We start from the raw sequence: 24,939 nt of genomic DNA on the forward strand, positions 1-24,939 counted from the left end.
AACTTAATGAGGCCTATCCTTGTGTGTGTGTGTATGTGTTAAAGCATTACTGTGATTACCAAAAAAGACTTATGGATCACATATAAATTAAATTAAAATAATAGAGCACTATGATTAAGAAAACATACACATTATAAAATCACCATTGACAAAAATGTGATTTTGCTACATTGATGAAACTATTAACTTTCATAAATACCTGTTATTTTAATGTTACATGGAACGCCAAAAGGGTATTTCCCCACAATCCCAATTTTGCCGTTCCAATTGTATTCGTGTCCCAAATCCACTTGGTGCTGCATAAACTAAAAGTAATTTAAATCTGATTAATTTTTTTGCCACATACAGTATATGATGAGGTTCTGATGTAAGGGACATTAGAAAATACACATACAATCAGGTATATACATGTGCATTACATCTTATAGCACATATACATGACAGCATATATGTATGTTCACCAGAAGGGATACATATAGCAGAATCTTATACATATCTCATTAAAAACTGCCAATGAGATCAGTACAACTTACTCCTAGACAAGTGTGTTTAACCCTGTTATTGTTAATTATTGATTATTGTAGTTGTTGTTACTACCATCACCTTCACCTTGTTTCTTGCTTTGTAGTACATATAAATGAAATAATGGTATTATTTGGGGCTTTATCTATATTTTAATATATTGAGGCTTGAATCCAAAGGTGTTTTGCTAGTGGAAAACATCTCCTCTCATAGAAGGGACTCTGCTTACTTTGCAGAAAAGTGCTGTCTGAGAAAAGTGACCCCAAATTCAGAGAAGATTTTCTCCTTTTTGCAGGCTACTGGGCAAGACTCTGCAAACGCTTCTTCTTGAGATATTTTAATGACTCACCAGAGGCTCATTCTCAAACCTGGCACTTTCCAGGCAGCCAATGGCTGTGTTGGCAAAAAAGATGAAGAGAGTTGCAATCCAACATATCTGGGGGGCACTAGGTTGAGGTATACTGTACTAGAGTTGGCACTGGGATGGGCAACTGATGGAGCATGGGAGCTATAGTGACCATGCAACAAGGTTTCCAGTTTGTGAATCCACTTCAGGTTTCATTTTGAATTGTGTCTCTTTTACCACCTTTCTTTACCTCCAGTTGTTGGGAAAGCAGGGAGAGAGGGAGGGAAACTGTCAGAGAAGAAAGCAGAAAGATGAAGCCAACTAAGCTAGAACTATCTCCTCTACCTCCTTAGAGAGCCTATACCCAGCTTAGGTGATGACATCAGGTATCCAGCACCTCTTACTAGACTCTGCTTCCTGCTGCTCAGTGATGATGGAAGTGAGGTGTTTAGTTTTTTTCTTCCCCAGCCATCCAGCTGAAAGAGAGCTGCCCACCACCAGTCCAGGCACACTTGTTAAGCCTACACACCTGCTCCCACTTTCCCTCAACTGTTTTCTTCAGCTCATGCTGCTGCCCAGCCAAAACATTCCCTTGCATAAAAAGAAAATAAATATCCTTAAAAAGGTATATTCTCCCATTCAATATAGGTGTCTCCCCACCCCCATCTGACAGGTTAGGGATCAGAGCACTGTAGGTATCACATTTTGATTATTTCTGCTTTTTGACAGGTGGAAGGCGATGCCTCTAACCCTTTTTGAAAATCGTCTCTCCCATTCCACTTAGGTCTCCTCCTTACTGTTTGTCCTAACATTGCCGATTGTGCTACCTTAGTATATCACATACTGTACACTGATGATGCTGTAACACTACCATTAAGCAAGAACCTTCTCTTACCTGCTCAGATATAGTCTGGAAGCTATAGAGTCTGACAAGACCTGTACTGTGAGTCACAATCAACATACCATGAGACATTGCAGCATCTGTCATGCTTTTTCCAAATATCTGATTTGAAAGAAAGAAAGAAAGTATCTCATAAGCACAGAGATCAGTAGAAACCTTCTGCATTTGACAAAATCATCAGAACTACAAGTTTCCCATAATGGAACAAACAGCAACTGAAGGGGGGGGGGGCAACAATGATATTTATCTGGAAAAACTAGCAGCATGAAAAAAAGATTAAACCCCTCCCCTAGCGGCATATTCTCATGTCAGATCTAGCCTAGTTTTGTTAACATGTTAATGGGAAAGTAACTGGTGCTTGGACAAGGCCACAGTGTTGTTCCTCATGTGCCTCATTCATTAACGTTTTTGAGAAGTGGCTATATTGTATGACCTAACGGGTAAAAGTACAAAAGTATAATTTTTGCAGTCTCATTCAGCAAGTGTGACATAACTGTGGGAAAAGGAAGTTGAGCATTCTAAGAGATCACAAGAAAAAAAGGTAATTGTGGTGATGTATTCTGATCCACATTATGATACTACAAGATGAGCGAGAAATCATCACTGAGACAGTAAACTTACTTTTTTGTCCAGTTCTAGCATTCCAATAAATGACAGTGGCAGAACTCTGAAGACAGCAAGAATGAAGAGCACAGATTGTTGGATGCCTGCCTAGGAAGAAAAACATTATAAATAATTATATATCAGTTTGTGTGACATGACAGACAAATGTGAATTGTCTTCAGTTCCCTCTCATGACACATATAAAAATCATGCACATTTACAAATATTTTATACACTTTTCTTCCATTTCACACACACAGGCAGAAATCCTACATTACACAGCCATGTAAAAATTCTGCAGGTGGAACCTTACTACAGCTCACCATTCAGCACTCATAGGATTCATGGTTTTGCTGTGATAGCCCCCTCACAGACATTCCATGACTAATGAGGAGGGGAGGATGTTAGAGGAACAGCTGGCTCTGTCCCATATGCAGATGCAGAACAATGACATCTTCCCATTGCAGGTGCTTCTCTAATTCCTTGAACTTGACACCAGCCACAGAATGGCCATTCAAAGGGGCTATCACAATAAAATATTGAATCCTGGGGGTGGCTTTGGTCACTGCAGTGTGTGGAAGACGAGCAACCTCCACAATGACAAAAAAAGGCATACAGAGGTGTAAGATGGACCTACATTTGCATTTATCACTAACAGGATACTGGATATTGACTCATTGCTGATCACTAACAACTTTTCCATATACAAAGGGATTTTGTAGCACCTTTGAGACAAACTAACTTTTAGTTAGGGCAGGAGTAATTATGACTAGCATAGTTACTGGTTGGCACCAATCATGGTTGGCACCAATTACTGGAAACGAGTAATACTTGGCTAAGAGTGGGATCATGTCAACCCAGAATAACATCCCTATAGTGCATTTGTATGCACTAGGTTGCCCAAGGCTTCCTATGGCTACTACTTGGATGCTTACCTAGCATTAGAGAGCATCGGCTGATGTACTGGGATGACCTCTTTAAGTTACTGCTGTGGGGCCAATTGGGAATACCCAATTCAGGTAATGATTATGACAAACCCTGGATGAGACAAGAGTATTGACTGTGACGATCACACAAGGTAGAGAGAAAATTACTGATTTTGACGGAGCGGACAAGGTTGCAGATAGACCGATTGTTGCGGACAAAGCAAACCACTGGACATTCCTCAAAGATCTTTATCTTAGGATGTGGGAATCTTGTGATGATTACCACCCTGTGTCATGCATATAAACATCATTGTGGGCACAGGAGTCATGCAGTCACATTACCAGCAGACCTTAAAACATGTGGATGGGTTGCATGAGGCTTGGTCTCCCTCAGAAAACTCAAAAAAGAACTGTCCTGGGTGATAGTTTTCTAAATAGCCTATGCTACAACTTCTTTTGTTCTGTTAGTCTCAAAGGTGCTACAAGATGCCTTTGCATACTGATATGCCAGACTAACATAGCTATGTTGCTGAATCATGCCATATAGAAACCTGTACCAGTAGTTGGCTCCTATATCAACAAAATGCTGGTCTAGCCAGACCTTTAATCTGATCCAGCAGGGCTTTTCTTAACATCTTTTCCTTTCAAGACAACATACCTGCTGTGCAACCCCTGAAAGCTTCTGCTGAGTTGACTTAACAGCCATAACCTCTTGAGGAGTGTCCCAGCTCAGATATCTATTGAGAATAAAGGGTAAACTGACCACATTTCAGCAAAATAAAATACAATATATTTCTGAAAAGACTAAAAGCCATGTTTTCAAAGTTCTTTCCAAATAAAGCACACTTGCACCAGTAGTGTTAGCTAAAGTGTCAAGTCCACCCAAGACTGACAGGCCTGCTATGAGCACTTCACTCTTTCAGATGACTTATTCCAGGGGCAGGGAACCTTTGGACTTCCAGATGTTTTAGACAACAACTTCCACAATCTGTTACCATTGGCTATGACGAGTTGAGGCATATGAATTCTTTGCCCAATAAAGAGTACCATTAAGACCATTCTGGACCATTTCCTTTGGATTAAAGCAGCTGCCATCTCTTGCAACTTCTCTAATCATTCTGTTATTAAACAAGAGACCTTCCACAATTTGATACAAGTTTTCAGCCCAGTCCTACATACTTTAATAGGAAGTTTTTGCAACTCATTATATTTTGAATTGCAGACATACAACCTATCTTATGTCTGTTTACTCAAAAGTAAGTCTCCCCAAGTACAGAGGTCAGAATTATGTGGCTCTTCTTTTGGACTGCAATTCCCAGCAGCCCGTTCCAGGACAGCCAATGGCAAAGAAAACTGGAAGTTGCAGCTCAGCAACACCTCAAAGGGAAACACAATTCCGACCCTGCCCCAGTAAATGGACTCAAGATTGTAGCCAAAAGAAGTAAGTTCCACTGACTAACTTGTCAATGAAAAGGATCAGGCTTTCACTCCTTTATTTCCAGTAATGTGAATAGCGTTCTAGAAAGCCTATCTTTATTACCTGAATTTGCACTGGGATGCAAGATACACTTTTTCAAGTATTTCTCCTGTAGTTGCAGAAAGACGAAAAAGCCAGTTATGAGCTGTCAGGACTGCCAAGGAAGATTTGTAGTCTGATGGACTGGGCAGCATTTCACCCTGAATTGAAAGGATTTAGCTATATAAAATGTAGAGAAAAGTCATACAGTATATACATAATGTTTCACAGTTAAAGTAAAGCAAATATGCAATTGAAACATTTACTTGGACATAGTAAAGTACACTGAAACCTAGAGGACAAGATTCCAAGTATTTAATTATAAGTTCCAAGGACAAATCACTGAACTACAGAAATAATTATCTGAAGGTGTAACTAAAATGGCCAGATGAGAAGGAGCTGGGGTTCATTTACCTTTAATAGTTGTGTGATAAGGAACAGATACTGAACTTCCCTATGCAGAAGCCCCATTCTCTTTTGTTTCTATTCACAGTAGGTCAGAGTTTGGAAAAGCTAAATTTTTGGATTATAGATCCCAAAATTCTCCATCCAGCATGCTCACTGGGAGTTAACAGTCCAAAAAAGCACTGAGCTAGATGTAGGTGAAATTACATAGAAATATAATTGCTATTTCTTTGTTATTTGGATGTTATTCTTTATGTGCCAATGCTGATGGTACTGGACTGGCATTAAACTTATCTTGCCTAGTGCATCATGCAAGGGCTTGGTCCCCAGTAGAATATTCCATCCCTTCAGCCACAGAGTGCTGCTGTCTACCATGTCATTGTCTCTTGGTGAAACAGGAACAACAGTGACCAACCTCAAGGAGTTATTCCAAGAATGGGCAAGACAGGGGTCACAATTCTATTGTTGTTTTAGGAGCAACACTCCTTTTTTCCTTTCTTTCACCATAATGCCAAATGAGAAACTGTTTCTGAAATTTCCAAACATACGATAGAACAAATGGGCACAAGTGTGCCTGTCTATACACTAAACACAGTGTGTCCCATGTGTCTTGTTGTGTAAATAACAGTTCTTAGATTATGAGTGCATGCACACACACAAGCAAGCATCACTTTATCCACTAAGAGAAGAAACATATATTAACCACAGAAGTGGCTGGCTGCTCTGCACTTCTGCTTTGGCCTTGACTATGAAAAGCAATTTACTGTGCAACACATGGGCTACTGTTAAAAAATAACCAGCAGGACAAATCTCCTGTGGGATCACATAAGCAGCTGCACAGGTACCTGGACCGTGACTGAGATTTCCCACCAAATGGTACTAAGCCAGCATGGGCAGCTCCTCTGCTTAAGCGCACAGGCTGCGGACACCACCCCATTATGTATTTTACTTTCTAAATTTTTATTTTTTTTTAAAGTGGGGAATGCTCAACTTATAGGCCACATGTGTCTCCCAAGAGCTTTCTGTGGGTCCCCAAGTTCTTGTACACACAGCCCAAATTGGGAGAGGGAGAATAAACTTAAATTTGGCATATCACCACTGCCAGAGGTTTCTAGGAATGGTAAATATTTCTGAAACACCCTTAAACACTCCCCTCATTTTTAAAATCAGTCAAATATAGCTGGAAAAGGAAATCAAAGGTAATTTTTCATTTAAAGGAAAGTCTGATAAAATACAATAAATATTGATCAGTTAGAGGGGAGTAAGTCATTTTAAACTATATGTTTAGTGTTTGTATGTATGTTATATGTTTGATGTTTGTAATGTGATTATGATTGTAAAGTCTAATTTAAATTTTAAAAAAGAGAAAAAAGTAATTTCTCATTTCATTCCAACCATTTTGGGGGAGATGTAGCTTGCTGTGGCATGAAAACTCCAACCCTTGTTCTAATAGCCACAGATAAAACCACTGTTCACTGTTAAGGATCAGGGGCTTGCAAAAATTAAACCAATATAAAAAGCAAAAAAGGAAAAGGGCATCCCTAAAAGCAGCTGGTGATGGAAAGGCACTTTACACACTGCCTATCAGAGCAACTACTGTTCAATAAGCATATTTGCAGAAATCTAAACAGAATAAGGCTTCAGGCCTGTGTATACTCTAGTGAAGAGTGTCCCATTGAGTTCTGTGAAATTTACTTCAAAGTAAACCTACAAAGGCACAACCTAGACTGAAATAGACTATTAGAACATACCAGTGACTGGCATTTTCACTGAGAAGCAAACTAGAATGTGGTTCTATATAGCCATATTCAGGCATTCTAAATGCAGACCAAATAAATAAGCAAAAGGGGGGGGGGAGGAACCATGGTAGCCCCACCCTATCCTTAAGAGGAAAGCAACAGCAGCTGCTGTCTACAGAGGCTCACCATGTAATTCATAAACACTGATTTCCCAGAGTTTTGAATTCAATGGTGAGCTTCCACATTGACGAGTGTCTCCTCTTCAGATAATGACTCACCATGTGGTAGAAGGGGCAACAAAGAAGAAGGAGATGGCATATCAATCTCACATGTTTAAGACCAGGAGCCCTTTTACATTACACAGTTATAGTATTAGGCTTCCATTGTCACTGCTATGTTTCTATCTTGTGGAATCCTGGGATTTACAATTTAGTGAGGCACTAGAACTCTCTGGGAGAAAATGCTAAATACCCTTCCCTAAACTGCAAGCTTAAGGATTCTACAGGATGCTGTCATGGCAGTTGTAGAATCATAGCACTATATTTATGCAGTGTGAAAGAGCATGCTTGAACAGGGAAAGATAGAAATCATTTCCTAACATTACTGCACATTCAATAAAAATGAAGAAGCAGGGCTATGCAGAAAGAAGGGGTAGGCAACGCTCCCTAAACAGAGTTTGTCCCCATTACAATTGGTGTGTCCATGAGGATGCAATTATTGGGAGAAATGTATAAGTCTGGCACAAAATGTAAAGGTTTGGGCTTCAGACAATAATAATAATTAATTTGTTTTATTTATATACCGCTATTCCAAAGATCCTAGCGGTGAACAGTAAGTAAGCTAATTTGCAAGTAAGCTAATTTGCCCCCAACAGTCTGGGTACTCATTTTAGCGACCTCGGAAGGATGCAAGCCTGAGTCAAGCTTGGGCCCTTTTGCTGGTCTTGAACTCGCAACCTTGTGGTTTTGAGTGAATGGCTGCAGTACAGGCATTTAACCACTGCACCACCAGGGCTCAACAATGTTGATAGCTTGCCCATTATAGTACAGACATTACACAGCTTGGTTCTCACTAACAGAATCCTGCTACATGAGGAAACACTGACACCCTCCCCCATGTGTTAGCCTTCAAATTCTTAAGTTCCAAGGAACTGTGGCAGTAGTAGTCTAAAATATCTGGAAGGCCAAAGAGTTCTCATCCCTGTGCTAGGTGGTACTATCCATCCCTCTGAATGGCACACACAGAGATATAAGGAGTCTCCCAACCACTTCGCAATACAGTATATACAATAGGTCCTTGTTATACACTGGGGTTTGGTTCCAAGATCCCCCATGGATAATAAAATCTGTGTATGCTCAAGTCCCATTAAATATAATGACATAGCAAAATTGCGTCCCTTATAAAAAATGGAAAATCAAGGTTTGATATTTGAAATTTATACTTTTTTTGAACATTTTCAAACCGTGGATGCTTGAATCCATGTATAAAAAAAGTGTATAAGAAGGGTCGACTGTAGTGTCTCCCCATCATACTCTGGCCATCCTATTAAGGGAGATTTTGCTACTGCAAAATATCTTCCACAAGCAATGTAGCATAATAAACGAGTATCCTGTTTCAACAGCCTCACTTTAAATTTTCAGAGCACATATCTGATTTTGCTTTGCAAATGATCAACCATCTTTCTTTAAGATATTTTATACATATTCAGCCTCCACAAACCTGAAAGGAAGGTCATCTAATGATGGATTTTTCTCCATGCATAGTGTATTAGAACTAGGCTACCAGAAGTTTCTTGTAAATAAGTAAATAGCTGAGCAGACAGGTGCTGTCCACTGAGACTTCAATTTACAACATACTGCTTATTTCAGTCCCATAAGATGCCCCATAGAGATTATTTCATTTGTTGGACTTCTAATTAAAAGGCGGATGGGAAAAAAACATACACTAAATAAGACACAAGGGAGTCTGGTCCATTTTCTGCTAAACAAAGTTGTTTTGTTCAAAAAAAGAATCTTACCACTGGACATTCCAATAATAAAACATCCTCTATTTTTTCCGATTTAGGGCATGCTGGCATTTCATAAATTATCCTTGGCTCTGGTGTGATGCTAAGAGGTAGGAAAAAAGGGAATTCAGGTGTTTCACTTTCCATTATTCAAATGCACTTTTTATGAACTATTATCAATCCTTCCTCATGCTTTGTGTGAGCTGCCTTCAGATCTTCCTCCCAGTTTTGTGGCATTGTTACCTGATCCTTATTCAGAATGCGAGAGCCTTCCTCTCCTCTCTTCTTCTTTATCACAAGATTCTTCCAGCAAAGGCTCTTAGATGTACCTGCTCATTCTGCCTTTTCCAAAAAGAGGCCCAGGTACATTGTAGCCACCAATCTTATGGACAATGCCCAACTATTCCAACCTGCAAGGTCTATATTCTGGGCTGATGACAGCTGTAATGCAAAACCTCTGGAAGATGCCAAGTTGGGGAAAACAGCCATGTCCAATCAACTCTATTTTCATCTAGTGTCGTAGCAAAAATCATTTAATTTTGCCCACAATACCGTATATACTCATGTATAAATCTAGAAATTTTAGTCAAAAAATTGACCCCCAAAACCTGAGTCAACGCATCCATAGGTCAATGTAAATAATGTACTTTAACTCTTATTTACAAAAGGAACCATGCCCTGGTGAAAAGCAAGAACAAAATCTGTCCTGGAAGCATTGAACCCCCCCCCCCCCCCGCCGCCGCCTTCTACTCTCTCATCCATCCGGCCTTTAGGATGAGCACAAACAGTTGTGCCTGCTATAATTTTGTAAGTTGTTTGGCATTGTTTTCCTTGATTCATCCTTTACATCCGCTGTCACATGCCCCTAAGTTTTATCCTCGACTTATACATGAGTCATATCAAAATCTATAATTTTCGCCCCATAACCTATCCTCGATGTATACATGGGGTTGACTTATAGTCGAGTATACATACAATATATGGTAAATAAATGAACTGTTAGAGAGCTGCAGTCCAACAGCAGTTGGGCTGCCTTGTGTCTTTCTGGAGTTCTACCTGGATGAGTTCCAGATCCTGGTATCCAAATTCACTCATGAGAATGAATAGGATGATATTCTGTTCTCTCTTGCTATATTTCAACAAAGCCTTTATTTACTGATCTAAAACCATTTCTATAAAATCACAGGGAAAAATTAAAGCTACACAAAAACATGGGCACAGTAAAATCCCAAATCACATGAATTCTCAGTTGAACTGTAAAGTGCCAGAAGTAAAAGCAACTTTAAAGTTTTTTGGCATGCAAGAAGGACACAATAAAACAACAACAATATTTACACTCCCAGGGAATGGAAACAACTATGGCTTCTGTTCTTTTCTCTTAGCTTTGGACAAAGCAGTCTTAAATCCACTGACAGCCACCCAAGAGGGATTAGGAAAAGGCAAGAGAAGGGATGCTCTCTGCCCCGAGGGCACAAATTGCACCTACAGAATGTTCTGCAGGCATCAATCTATCAGTAGCAGCCAAGAGCCCTGGAATGGGACATCCTGTGGGAAATGACAGAGATTGGATTGGATTTGTTGTGTAGTGGTTCGAGCATTGGACTATGACTCTGGGAAGCAGGATTCGAATTCCACAGGTGACTCCCTGGGAAACTACCAGGTTACTTTGGGTAAATCACACTCTCAGCCTCAAAGGATGTTTCTTCAAACATGCCAAGAAAACTCTATGACAGGGTTGCCTTAGTATGCTGCCACAAGTTGCAAACAACCTGAAGGCAGATAACAACAACAACAACATTGTATCCAAAGCCCTTTCATCTTCTGGAGAGGTCTCAGAATCAGAATTCTTCTGCCCTGGTCTGGGATTGACAAAAATAATTTCCCCCTACAAACCATTAGGGGGAGAGCAAATGAAAAAGCAACCATGTGGCCTCAAATAAGGCAAGACTTCCTCTTCAGTGGCTTCACACAACATGCATTCCTCTTGACATGAGCCCACAGGGCTTTGGAAGTGGCAAACAACCTGCCATTTCACACACACTTCAATCCTGCTGACAATTACACAGTATGCCAGCTTGCCAAGCACGTGCAGAGCATCTCTCAAAGATGCTGCCATTTCAAGGACATGGATCTGAAAGTAAACACCAGTGAAAGGGTTGAATTCAACATATGGAAGGCAAAAGGAAAAGAGGAAGGAAGTCAGGGCCCTGAACTGCCTGAAGAGGGCAGCTGAGAATCTTGAAAGAATCTCATTCATAGGTCACTATAAGTGAAAATTGACTAGATGGCAAATAACAATAACAAATGTCTGCTAGGATCTGTAGTTGTAGCCCTGTACAAATTTAACTGAAATAATTATAAATTTTCATATTTAAATTCCAAAACTGCTAATTATTACTTCGAAAGGCAATCCGACAAGGAGGAAGAAATCCTGGAGTTGACAATAAATAAAAAGAGCAACACTAAAGTATCAGCCTAGTTCTCCAGTTTGCTTTTAAAATTGGCCAGCTGGAAGTTTGTGGAAAATCTGTAAATTGAACACAGCTGCCAACAGCCAAACCCATCACCTGGTGATCAGAGATATAGGATAAATGGACATGGAGATTCCATTTAGCTAACAGAGGGGTGAAGAAGACTGGTGGCCAATTGGCCCAGGACTATGGTGACCAGATGCCGCAGTCCTGGGGCTGGCTGCTGTTACAGCCAAATGGGCCGCTAACAAAGAGTGCTTTTTCAATACTCCTTTTTTGGCCAGCTTTGAGTGGTCTTTGAGTGGTCTTTGAGTGGCCGCAGAGCAACTTCTGGCTGCTCCAAGGGCGTGCATCATCTACATACCCTGCCCCTGAAGCAGCCAGAAGCTGCTCTTTCCTGCCCATTTGTTTTGAGCTATGGCTGACCCATCTTCCATTAATTTGTACATTTTTTAAAAAAAATCTAGAACAAAGACCATAATAACACCACATGGAACTGAATTACATAAGCTAACTTTGTGTCATGTGACTACTTTCTCTCGATTCCTCTGGGCCATTTAATTTCACTAGCTGACTTCAAATTCCAGATAGTCTTGTGGATTAAAATGACTACAATATACTCATGCACTTAAGATGTGTGGAGAAGAGAGCTAAGGATACCATAGACTGCCAAAAAGATAAACAAATGGGTCCTAGAACAGATCAAGTTGAGCTCTCCCTGGAAACCAAAATGACTAAATTGATTCGGTCATACTTTGGTCACATTATGAGAAGGCATGACTCATTAGAAAAGACAATTATGCTAGGAAAGGTAGAAGGCAATAGAAAAAGAAGAAGACTCAATTGGATAGACTCAATTGTGAAGGCCACGGCCCTGAGTGAGCAGAACCTGAGCAAAGTGATTGAGGACAGGAGGTCTTGGAAATGTTTCATTCATGGGGCTGCCAAGAATCAAAGCCGGACTTGAAGGCAGTTAACAACTGAAGAACAACATAAAATTACATATTAAAATGATTATATTATTTACAATATTAAAACAATTTAAAGCATACACTTAAAATGATATAAGCAGTTTAAAAAGTTTACAGGCTTCCATTATATAAATATTTCTGTATGGGATCCCTGTGTTCCAACAGGACAAAACTACTCAATTCTTCACAAGATCTGGAAGAATAATGCATTCATAATGGAGATTTGTTTTTTAATATTAAAAATGCTATAGTTACCTGCTCACACAGCGGCGATAATTATCAAAATAGATCCTTCCACTCTGATAAGTTATTGGGGATGTAGAATGACCAATCCAAACATTTCTGAATGTTGTATTTTCCTGAAATAAATCACAGTGATAAAGAAAGGTCTGTGGTTTAGAAATTTAAAATGTCCATAAAAATTCATTATGTTTATTATTTTTTTAAATAAAGTATATGATGTTTTCACCACTGTACTAAAAGTTCTTAGGAATTCAAACTCCTGACTTTATTTTTAAAATGTGTTTCTATCTCAAGGAAAAGATTTTGTTGCTTATATTTTGTTGTATATTTTGGAGTGCAATTGATAAATCACAGCATGCATTTGAATATAAAGTCTAACCAAACAATCGTAAATCAGTGGTTCTCAAACGCTGGTCCTTCATATGTTCTGGATGTCCATTATCATTATCATCATCATCATCATCCTTTTTCTTCTTATTTATGTTTTGCCTTTTCCCCAATATTGGGTCCAGACGTGGGTCCAGACTATCTGAAGGATTGTATCTCCCTATACAAGCCATTTTGAGTGCTAAGATCGGCAGAGGAGAGCTTTTTCTCAGTACCACCACCTTCGCAGGTGCAGTTGGTGAGGACTCGAGAGAGAGCCTTCTCAGTGACTGTTTCCAGACTGTGAAACTCCCTTCCACAGGAGATCAGGTCAGTCCTCTCTCTGTTCTCTTTTCACTGGCAGCTGAAAACATTTTTATTTAACCAAGCTTTCAGTGGATGAATTTAACTTGTATAGTGTGTTGTGCTATTTTAATGGTTTTATTGATTTCATCTAGGCAGTTCTTACTTATGTTTTAATATTAGTAATATTTTTTAACTTTTGTAATCAGTGTTTCAGTTTTCTTTTTAAATGTGAGCTGCCTTGAGTCCCATTTTGTGAGAAAGGTGTGATATAAATCCCCTAAATAAATAAATAAGGACTCAAGGCAGCTTACCAATTAAAATGATTACAATATAATTAAAATCATACAAAGAATCAACATTAAAACAGAATTAAACTATTAATCATATCAGAACAACTAAAAGCACACACATAAAAAACACACAGTTAAAACAGTACAGTGTAAAACAATACAGCACCCACTTACCCTAGCTAGTATGATCATTGTTCAGGAGTTATGTGGATTTCAAATATCTGGACAACAAGAGTTTGAAAGCCACTGTTTTAAATAATATCTACCATCATATAGTCCTGCTTACTCTATCAGTTGTTCTGAAAAACTCACTTCAGCATTTAAAGAGCCAACAATGTCTAGCAAAATCAGGTTGCTTCCATTACTAGTAGAATAACTGACTATGTAAACATTAACAGGAGCGCTGCTTTGGCGCAGAAAACTTAACAGATCACACATAATAACACAGGATGCAATACTGTGTGTACTTATTTATTTTGTTAAAAATATGCCCAAAGTTTCTGCTCACTAATGGAAATCAAAGAGCCCAGCAACAGTAAAATCAAAGAGAAAGAATTACAATTAAAACATAAAGCAGAGGTTCTCAAACTGTGGGGTGGGATCCCTGTGGGGGGGCATGAGAGCTGTTCAAAGGGGGGGGGGGTTTGCAAAACTTGGATGTCCTGATCCCTTCTCCTCCTCCTAAACTTTTTTATGTGTAAAGTTTACACATGTTGAGCTAAATATTGAATTTATTTAAATAAATTTGTTCTAATTTGAATGATGTTATTTCGATATAAAATATGATAATACATGAACATGGAAATAAAAATCCACATACTAAACAAATGAAATATTTTTATTCATAGACTACATTGGACGGAACATGATGTCCACACATAAATATAATGGGGATCATAATGGTTGAAAGTTTGAGAACCACTAACAATTTGAGAACCACTGACAATACAGTTGACCTTTGGGGTCTGCAGGCTTGCCATTGGCAGATTCATGGACAGCAAGCATGCGTTATGCCCAATGGTGATGTGTGCACATGGGCACACCATTAGGGACAGTCACATTGTCCTGTGGCAGTGGGCCGCACCGCTATTAGGTTCTGTTGCCCCAATGGCGGCATGGCCGCATGCACATGCTGCCATTGGGGACAATGTGGACTTGAGGATCTACGGATTTTGGCATCCGGGAGTGTGTGCCTCTGGAACAGACCCCTCACGGATACTGAGGGCTGACTGTACAATTAAAGCATTAAAGACAGCTGGTGACTCATGGTTGAGCAAAAATTGTAAATAACGATGGCCAGAATTCTGTTGGGGATTTACGGTGCTACAAAGATCCCACTCCAATGCTCCCAATCCCCACCTACTGGGAAGCAGCCACTGGGGTTCACAGGGTCTGTTTCTCTGTTGATCAGGAAGCTGATTAACAGTCCATTCCAACCCCTTCCTGTGAGTGATCTCCAGTGTGACAGAAATAACCAGGAGGCCTGTCACAGTTTCCCCTTGACAGAGAGATCACTCACATGAAGGGAGGTAGGATTGATTGCCACCTGCTTCTTGAGTGACAGGGGAATGGACTGTTGTTAACCACTGAATGTACTCCAGGTGTTAATCCAGGCTTTAAAAGAACTGTTCTGTCTGCTGAAGCCCATTACTAAATAGTTTCAGCATCTTATAAAACTCCTTTTTAGTTAACAAAAAGCTAAAATGGATTTGTTGCCCAACAGGCATAGGAACTACCAGCCACTACTGCCTTAAACAACAAAAAGTACTATTAATCATGATTCAGTACCACTTCCAGAGGAAAAAAAAAAAGAAAACTTCCTTAGTATTACTTCACACAATATGCATTGCCTTCATGGAGAGGATATCAATGTAGAAAACAGCACTACATCAATGTACAGAAGATTAGAAAATGGCAATTTTAAATTTCTATGCAGAAGAATTCAAGGAATATAATGTTAGGGTGGGCAAAGTACAGGCTTCCAGGTGCTGTTAGACTACAACTCCCACCATTCCTCAACACTGACTGTTCTGACTAGAGCTGACAAAAGCCATAGTTACACAATATTTGGTATGCTGCCCCCCATCAGCAGTAATGGGCTGAGTAGTGTTACCTGGCATATTAGCTTCTTCAGGATTTCCATGTTTTTTCTATAAACCAAACCAGCATCTTTAGTGTAAAATCCCTGTGACCTTCTCATCAGCAGACAACACATATTGTGAATTCTATATTTATCAGAGGAGTGGAGTCTTGTCGTAGTAGCTGAGGTAGATGAATTAGAATCCATTTTGGAAAAACATCCAACTTTCACTTTGCTCACAACTCATTCAGAAGGTGGCTAAAAAGAAGAAAATGTATGATGATTCACTTTTCCAATTCAAAAATCTGTTACAGCAAAATGATGTCTGTACAATCCTACATATACTGATTCAACCCACACTCATTTTGTTCAAGAGGGTCTACAGGCTCCTGCAATCCAATGCTCTGTTACTCTTATGTGAATTTCACAGAACGCAGTGGTGGTTACTACTAAGGAGATTGTACAGTGCCTTTTAACTGCTTGCATGATAAAAGCCTCTTTGGAAAGTTACAATGCTCTTCCGAGTCTAGAAGACAGAAACATTACTACAGAGTATTTTATTAGTTTCCAAGCCTCTGATGCCATTGTTTATCATCAGTTCTAAAGCAACCTTGACTCTTTCATCGCACTTTTCCTATAATCCAAGACTACCTTACCTATCAAAGGAGCAACGTATTTTTAATTCTGTCAGTAAAATGTTGGTTGTAATCTCAACACTGGAATCTCTGACACATCTACTTGGAAGGAAAACCTAATGAGCACTCTCAGACCTTATTTTTAGAACAAACATACACAGGAGTAGATTGGGTGCATCACTGAAAGCATAGTCAGCCTTCCATATCCACGGATTCTTTATCCACAGATTCAACCATTCATGGTATGAAAATATTTTTAAAAAACCTTTAAAATTCCAAAGCGCAACCCTTGACTTTGTCATTTTATGTAAAGCACAGCATTTTGCTATGCAATTGTATTTAATGGGACTTAAGCATCCAAGGATTTTGTTATTCACAGGAGACCTGGAACCAAACCCCAGCAGATACCAAGAGCCCACTGTATGTCGCATGTAGAATAATGTTATAAGAAATACAGTCACTCTCCCCATAGGTGGGCTTGCCTCCCGCGGCTTTGAGCTTATGTGGAAGGCAAGCCCCAGCAGGAGTAATAGGGCATGTACCTGCACGTTGCCAAAAGCACGCGCCCCACTGTTTTCTATGGGGCTTGAGCATTCTCTCTTTTTCCCATATGCGAGGATGGTGGTTGTCTAGAACAGATCACCCACGTTTGGGACGATGGACTGTATTTGCATAGAAACTACTGTCCTAAACATGCTTACTCAGAAAGAATTCCTATTGCATCCTTTGGGACTTTCTAGGGATTAACACAATTGAATATAATAGGATTCAGTTCAGAGTAAACATATATGAGCTGTACTGAAAATACCGAAGTGTGGGAAACTCAAAAGCTCTTCTAGTAGTTTTCAAAGAAGTACAGTTGACTCTCCTTTTTTGCAGGGGATCTGTTCCAAGCCCCATTGGCTTGAATATAGGTGCAGGCACACACCCCTTTCATTCCCCCTCCGTTCACCCCTCATGCATCAGTGAGGGACATGAGTCCGAAGACTGCAAGAACAGAGGGAGGAATGTAGTTCTGTTTGTCTCTTACAGTATACTAAGGAGGAATGGAAGCGGTGGAGAAAAAAAAGCGTAACAGCACCTATAAGATTAAGGGTGCATCTACTCATTGTAGAAATAATGCAGTTTGCCAACACTTTAAGTGCTGCAGTTCAATTCTATAGAATCCCGGGATCTGTAGTTTTACAAGGCCTTTAGCCTTCTCTGCCAAAGTGTGCTGGTGTCTCACAATACTACAAATGTCAAGATTCTGTAGGATAGCTGCATGGCAGTTCAAGTGGTGCCAGACTGCATTATTTCTACAACTGTACATGCACCCTTACTGGTTTTTATATTAACATGAGCTTTTGTAGATATAAACTCATTTATTTGGAGGCAGTACAGAGAGATATCCAGATCTCAAGATGTAAAGCACATTTACACAGTTGTGGGAATGGGAGTGGGATGAAATGTAATGGGAAATCACCAGCAAATATTGGGTGATGTCAACAATATTTCAGAGGAAGGAACTGGCAAAACCACCACTGAGTATTACTTGCCTGAGAAAACCCTGAGAGCCAGCATGGCATAGTGGTTTGAGCATTAGACTATGACTCTGGAGAACAGGGTTTGATTCCTCACTCAGGCATGGAAACCCACTGGGACAGCTTGCTCTCTGCTTCAGGGAAAAGCAATGCCAAACCTCCCCTGAACAAATCTTACCAAGAAAACCCCATGATAGGTTTGTCTTAGGGTTGCTGTAAGTCAGAAACAACTTGAACGCACAAAACAAGAAACCATTATATGTTTTAATTGATGTGTTTCGACTCATTTTGTTTGTTTGTTAATTGTTGTTGTCCCCCGCCTCAATTCATGGGGAGAGGTGGGTAAGAAATAATAATAATCATCATCATCATCATCATCATCATCATCATCATCATCACAGTGGGCCCTTGGCATCTGCTGTAGTTTGGTTCCAGGACCCTCAAGTCTCATTAAATAATGATACAGTATAGTAAAATGGTGTTCCCTATATAAAATGGCAAAATAAAGGTTTGTGTATATTTTCAACCTGTGGATGGTTGAATAGTGGATGAGGAATCCATGGATATAGAGGGCCAACTGTATTATGAATTTCATGGGCTCGCCATAAGTCAACAGGTGACTTGAAAGCACAAACACACATACGCGCGCGCGCACGCACACACACACACAGAGTTGATGTGCAAAAGCATAAAATCTGCTTACCAAAATTCAGTTATAGTCATAGAAATTATACAGAATAAAATGGAGGGAGAAAAATCTTAGGCCATGTGCACGCAAATGATTTTGCAAGGACTCAGCAACTGGTGTTATATCTCCACTGAATGTGAATAGGGGTATCTAGGCTTCAGCTCAGGCAGAGGACAAGCTCTGGCTGCTGAATCTTTCAGGGGGGGATTCACACTCATTTTCTTTGTCCCAAGGAGATGCAGATTGCCATGCTGATGTAGATCAGGTTTGTTGTTCCCATTTTGTTTTGGGTTCCCGAATGTCATTGTAATCTCTTTGTTATTCGTACATGCCATCATTTTGAGATAAAATGGAGCTGCCTCCATTCCCCTGAATGATACAGAGTGATCAGAATCAATTCAGAAGCTTATTCACACTGCCAATGAATCATAGAATCATAGAATTGGAAGTGATATCTAGGGCCATCCATCCAACCCCCTGTCATGCAGGAAATCACAATCAAAGCATCCCTGACAGATTGCAATCCAACATCTGTTTAAAGACCTCCAAAGAAGGAGGCTCCACCATAGTCTGAGGGAATGTGTTCCACTGTCAAACAGCTCTTACTCTCAACAAGTTCCTCCTAATGTTGAGGTGGAATCTCTTTTCTTGTAGCTTGCATCCATTGCTCCAGGTCCTGTTCTCTGGAGCAGGAGAAAATAATTTGCTCCCTCTTCAATATGACATCCCTTCAAATATTTAAACAGGGCTATCATATCACCTCTTAATCTTATCTTCACCAGGCTAAACATACCCTGCTCCCTAAGGCCCCATACAGACATGCCAAAATAAAGCTGCTTTGGGTCACTTTGGAGGTATGCTGTTTAAATGATGCATGTGTCCTAAGAGGCTGGAAGCCACGCCAAAGCCACACACCAGTCCTAAGGAGTGAAGCACAGCTTTGGTGTAGCTTCTGGCCTCTTAAGATGCATGTGTCATTTAAACAGCTTACCTCCAAAGTGACCCGAAGCAGCTTTATTTTGGCTTGTCTGTATGGGGCTTAAGTCTCTCCTCCTAAGGCATGGTTTACAGAGCCTTCACCATTTTGGTAGCCCTCCTCTGGACACGCTCCAGCTTCTCAACATCCTTTTTGAATTGTGGAGCCCACAGGATGCAGATTGATGCAGATCTTTCAGGAAAACTCAGGGGGAAACCTCAGTATCGAATATTCCAGATTAAGTGGGGGTTTTTGCCAGCCCCCCTTCCCAAAGTGCACTGAGTACATTCGGAACATGTGTGAACAACAAGGATTCAACCTGGATTCATCCCAGATTGTTTTCATAGTGTGAATAGGCCATAAATTTCATCCCTATTTCAAAGGAAGGAACTGTCTTAAAAGCACCTCTGAGTACGCCTTATCTCATGTTTGTAAAAGGGCCGGATTGGGATGTTGCTTCATTTTAAAATGTTTTATACAGTTTTATTTTTTTTTTAATGTTATTTTATTCTTTTAATAGCTATCTGTTTTAACACTGTAATAGTTTAACTCCTTTTTCATACACCTCTTTTCTATGTTTTTAACGGTACTGTTCTTTTAATGTTGTGAAGCCGCTCAGAGTCCCAGTTCTGGGAAAACAGTGTGATACCAATAAATATAATAATACAGTAATAATATCCTATGAGATTCATGGGTTCACCACAAATCAACAGGAGACCTGAAGGCACATAAACACACACAGAGAAAGAAAGAGCTGGTGTCTGAAAGCATTAAATCTGCTTACCAAAGTTCAGTTTCCTTGGTTTCAAACCCTTCCCTGAGAGGATTCCTCTTCTTACATGTTAGAAAGGCTTTTCCACACACTGCAAGGAACAATATACAATATAAGAAAATAAATAATAATAATAATAATAATAATAATAATAAATTATTTATATCCCGCTCCTCCGAACGATCGATGAGGCTTACATTAAAATAAAATACAATATCAATACAATATCTTATAATAACATTATAACCCTCCCCCTCCCCAACTCTCCCATCAGTAATAATACAATTATCAATTATTAAACAACCATTAATAGTTAAATAATTAACGAACACCGAGTTAGGAACCTGGCCTCCCAAAACAGGGTGACCAGAGGCGGTCCTCTTTTTCCAGGACATGTCTCATATATCAGCCTTGTGTCCAGCCAGGAGGCAGTACAAAAAACACCAAAACAAAACCATCCTCCATTTTGAGAGTGACCAAGAAGCATGGATTGACATTTCTAGGGGTGGTTTTGAGCTTGTTATTTATTTGGCCATGTCCCTCCATTTTAAGGGAGCGTCCTCCATTCTGCCCAGCCTTGTCCTCCTTTGTGGTGAGGAGGGCTCCACTTTCACCCACCATGAGCCCCTAAAAAGCACCCCAACAAGGGAAGCAGCAGCACACAGGAAAGGGAGTTGTTACAGGACTGCTAGCCATCTTTTTAATGGCCGCTTCGCAATGCTGAGTGGGAAGGGTAGTTTCCATAGCTACCTTTCGAAGAGAGAGCCTGCGAGCTCCGGAACTACCACTCCCAGGATGCACTGCGCTCCCATTCTGGGCTGGGATAGAACTTCAGAGGAGGAGGAATCTGTCCTGGTTGCAATGCTTCTTCTGCACAAGCAAGGAGCCACACTTTGAAAAGCATAATAGCTGCATTTGGAGAAGAGGTTGAATGAAGGATATCCGGGAAACGTTTCCTGCAGTGCAGAGTTTTAAAAGGTATAGTTTTGTGTTTTTTCCCCAATCAATCAATGATTTGAGTGCATCCGCACTGCAGAAATAATCCAGTTTGACACCGCTTTAACTGCCATGGTTCAATGGTTATGGAATCCTGGGAACTGTAGTTGGTTGTGGCATGATAGGAAAGGCTATCTCACAAAACTAAAATTGTTTAATATTTATACACGACAACAATAAATAATAATAATAATAATAATAATAATAATAATAGACAATACTAATGCTTATTATTATTATTATTATTATTATTATTATTATTATTATTATTTATGGGATCTCAAGATTCCATAGCATTGAGCCAAAGTGGTGTCAAACTAGATTAATTCTGCAGTGTGCGGATGCAGCCTTACTCTAGAGCAGTGGTTCCCAAACTTTGGCCCTCCAGATGTTTTGGACTTCAGCTCCCAGAATTCCTGGCTATTAGCCAAGCTGACTGGGGCTTCTGGGAGTCCAAAATACCTAGACAGAGGACCAAAGTTTGGGAATCCCTGCTCTAGATTAAAAAACAGTCACACACCAATAGTTTTGCTTTCTATATAGGAGGTGCCTCAAAGCAGAGGGACCCAGGACTGAGAGCCAAGGTGATGGTGTGGTGGTTTGGGTGTTGGACTAGGGCTCTGGAGACCAGGGTTCAAATGCTGGTTCATTTAATTAAAAATGTTTATTTTGCTAAGTTTAGGGGCAGGGAGAGTTTTTGTTCTTGATCTTGAGGGCCATATTACTTGGGGATGATCTGTAGAGCCAGCATGGTGTAGTGGTTTGTGCATTGGTCTGTGACTCTGCAGAGCAGGGTTCAAATCCCCTCTCAGCCATGGAAACCCACCTTGGGCAAGTCACACTCTTTCAGCCTCAGGCAATGCTAATACCCCCTCTGAACATATCATGCCAAGGAAACCTTTTACAGTCACTATACGTCAGAAATGACTTGGAGTTACACAACAACTATACACACACGCAGACACACCCACTAGGTGACCTTGGGCAAGTCACACTCTCTCAGCCTCAGAGGAAGGCAATGGCAAACCCTCTCTGAAGAAATTTGCCAAGAAACCCCCACGATACAGTTGCTTTAGAGTCACCATAAGTCAAAAGACTTGAAGACACTCAATAACAACAGAAATACAGGATTCGAGTCATGGAAATTTTGCTTAGTACAGGATGAGTCTCCCTTATCTGAAATGCTTGGGACCAGAAGTATTCTGGATTTTGGGTTTGTATGTTGTTTGGATTTTGAAATATCTCTATTTGCATATGCGTACATAATGACATAACCTGGTAATGCGACCCAAGTCTAAACAAGAAATTCATTTATGTTTCACATGCACCTTATACACATAACCTGAAGGTAAATTTTATACATAAATTTGTGCATGAAACAAAGTTTGTGTACATTGAGCCATCAATATTTCAGCCACACATTTAAAATGTTTTGGGTGTTGGAGTTCCCAATAAGGGAAACTCAACCTGTACTGACTTTGCTACTTTACTTCATTTGATGCCCACCAGCTACTCTTTCCTGGATGGGGATAACCTGGCCATAGTAAGTCTGTGCCCTGGCCAGAGGCAGCCAAAACTATCACAAAACCAGTCCCCCAGTTCTTAGAGATGTGGGGGGAATTTTTGGTTTAAAAATAAAATAGAGCTGGGAAGGTACATGGGCCACACTTTGTGCATCCTGCTTTCTAGGAGCCACATGACACTAGCTCTGAAGGAATTGCCCTGGCTGGCTGCCAATATGCTTCTGCTCTGAATTGAGAGTGCTGGAAATGGCATTACTGTACAAGCCCTAAACAGTTGCTCTGGTGCTGCAACAAACTACAGTTCCCATAATTCCATAGCATGGAGCCATGGAGTGGTTTTTTTCTGCAGTGCGGATGCAGCCCTAGTGTCCCACTTTTTGAATTCCCTTCCTTTGGACGACTGATTAACTGAAATGTGGCTCTTGATTAAACTTTTCAGGGTCTCGGGACTATAGCCTAACTAAGGCCTCATCTGCACTGCAGAAATAATACAGTTTAACACTGCTTTAAATGCCATGGCTCCATGCTATGGAATTCTGGGATTTGTAGTTTTGTGAGACAGACTTCCTGGTCAGAGAGCTCTAGTGCCACAACAAACTACATATTCTAGGATTCCATATCTAGGAGCCGTATCAGTTAAAGCAGTGTCAAACTGTATTATCAAGATAATGTTGAATTGTGAATTAAGTTGTTGAATTTTAAACATAGACTGTTTTAAAATGTGTATATTTTCTTTGTCCTTTTAAAGGGTTGCATGTTTTAATTAATGTGGTTTACTTGATGTTATCAATCGCTGATTTGTTGTCGTTCCCCGCCATACTACTAATAATAAATTATGCAGTGTGGCAGCTGCCTAAAAGTTGTGAAGTTCTGTTTCAGTGCTTATGGTTTTAACTGGTTCTTATTTATTTTTAATTGTTTTAAATTCCAATATGGTTTTACATTGTTTAATGTTTTTCTTTGTTTTCTGTGTCCTGCTCTAAGGTAATTTCACAAGAGACATAAATATTTTAATAAATAAAATAAATGACATATTTTAGAAATCATGCTGAATGTCTGACTTGAAGTAAATAGATAGTTTTACTAACTATGCTGCTGTTATATTTGTTTCATTTATAGTTTTGATTATTTTAACTGGGTCTTGTTAACCACCTTCCCTTGAAGGATGTTACAATAGGAAAAGGCATGTATTCCCATATGACTTTTGTTTAGATTTAATTCCTCTATTGGAGTCTCTGCTGTCTGTCTTGTATTTCCTTGTTGGCTATCTCACCAGTTGAAAATAACCAACTGGTGACCAAAAATTGCCAAAGAGTAGTTAAATATTTCAAGTATTTTTATTGAAATATTGGCAGAATATGTTTTATGTATCAACAGGTTTGTTACATATGCTAACCATAGAAGCAAATTAAGTATCTTTCATAATGTTATGTTATATAATTTAAAAAATTAATTCCATTATTACATTATTTGGAGGGCCACACAAATCCCGCCCTTGCATTGCATGGATAGAAGTAACTTTGTTAAACCTTAATTTCTAACAATGTTAGGAAACGTTTCTGTTCTTGTGAATGATTAATTGAATAGAACACCAGCCTTCTGCAACCTAGTGCCCTCCTGTTGTCCTGGATTACATCTCCCATTATCATCCACCAACATGGCCAACTGAGAGTTGTAGTCTGTCTAGCCCACCTGTAGAATACGAGACCCTAAATCCAATTGCTATTCCCAACTACAGTAGAACATTGAAAATAGATACATACCTAAATGTTCACTTACCATTCAGCAATTAGATCCATGAGTTTACTCTAATTGGATCTAGCAACTGGATTTAGACCATAATTGAGGAAGGCTTGCCCAGAACTACAAATGTTTTTCTTTCTCACTGATGTTGGCCATTGCCTTTTTGCTCTGTTACAAGGCATGCACTGTTATAGGACGTTTACCAGTAGATGAGCTTTATTGTGCTTGTTGTTGTTGTTGTGTGCCTTCAAGTCATTTCCAACTTATGGCGGCCCTAAAGTGAACCTATCACCGGGTTTTCTTGACAAGTATTGTTAAGAGGGGGTTTGCCATTGCCACCCTTGAGGCTGAGAAAGTGTGATTTGCCCAAGGTCACCCAGTGAGTTTCCGTAA

The 24,939-nt window shown here is 39.8% G+C and overlaps 2 protein-coding genes across 7 annotated transcripts in view; one reads left to right on the plus strand and one right to left on the minus strand.

Annotated features, from left to right (window-relative positions):
* The window catches only part of DCAF17 (DDB1 and CUL4 associated factor 17), a 32,516-nt gene extending 11,518 nt beyond the window's left edge, over nt 1-20,998 (minus strand). Inside the window, exons 1-10 of one of the 6 annotated variants that reach the window (XM_042456224.1) lie at nt 20,903-20,998; nt 20,297-20,375; nt 15,724-15,948; nt 12,661-12,764; nt 8,976-9,066; nt 4,839-4,975; nt 3,957-4,035; nt 2,391-2,480; nt 1,764-1,871; nt 200-305 (exon numbers count right to left, since the gene is read on the minus strand). In XM_042456224.1, the coding sequence (XP_042312158.1) occupies nt 200-305; nt 1,764-1,871; nt 2,391-2,480; nt 3,957-4,035; nt 4,839-4,975; nt 8,976-9,066; nt 12,661-12,764; nt 15,724-15,897 (889 nt within the window). In that variant the 5' untranslated portion in view covers nt 15,898-15,948; nt 20,297-20,375; nt 20,903-20,998. The other 5 variants (XM_042456234.1, XM_042456245.1, XM_042456274.1 and 2 more) reach the window with 5 other exon arrangements.
* Nucleotides 20,999-21,091: 93 nt separating this feature from the next.
* The window catches only part of METTL8 (methyltransferase 8, methylcytidine), a 39,879-nt gene continuing 36,031 nt past the window's right edge, over nt 21,092-24,939 (plus strand). Inside the window, exon 1 of the mRNA XM_042456292.1 lies at nt 21,092-21,262. Within this exon, the coding sequence (XP_042312226.1) occupies nt 21,216-21,262 (47 nt within the window). The 5' untranslated portion in view covers nt 21,092-21,215. The remainder of the gene's footprint in view (nt 21,263-24,939) is intronic.

Source organism: Sceloporus undulatus, chromosome 1 (genome assembly GCF_019175285.1).
Source record: "Sceloporus undulatus isolate JIND9_A2432 ecotype Alabama chromosome 1, SceUnd_v1.1, whole genome shotgun sequence".
In the NCBI taxonomy this organism is placed as follows: Eukaryota; Metazoa; Chordata; class Lepidosauria; order Squamata; family Phrynosomatidae; genus Sceloporus; species Sceloporus undulatus.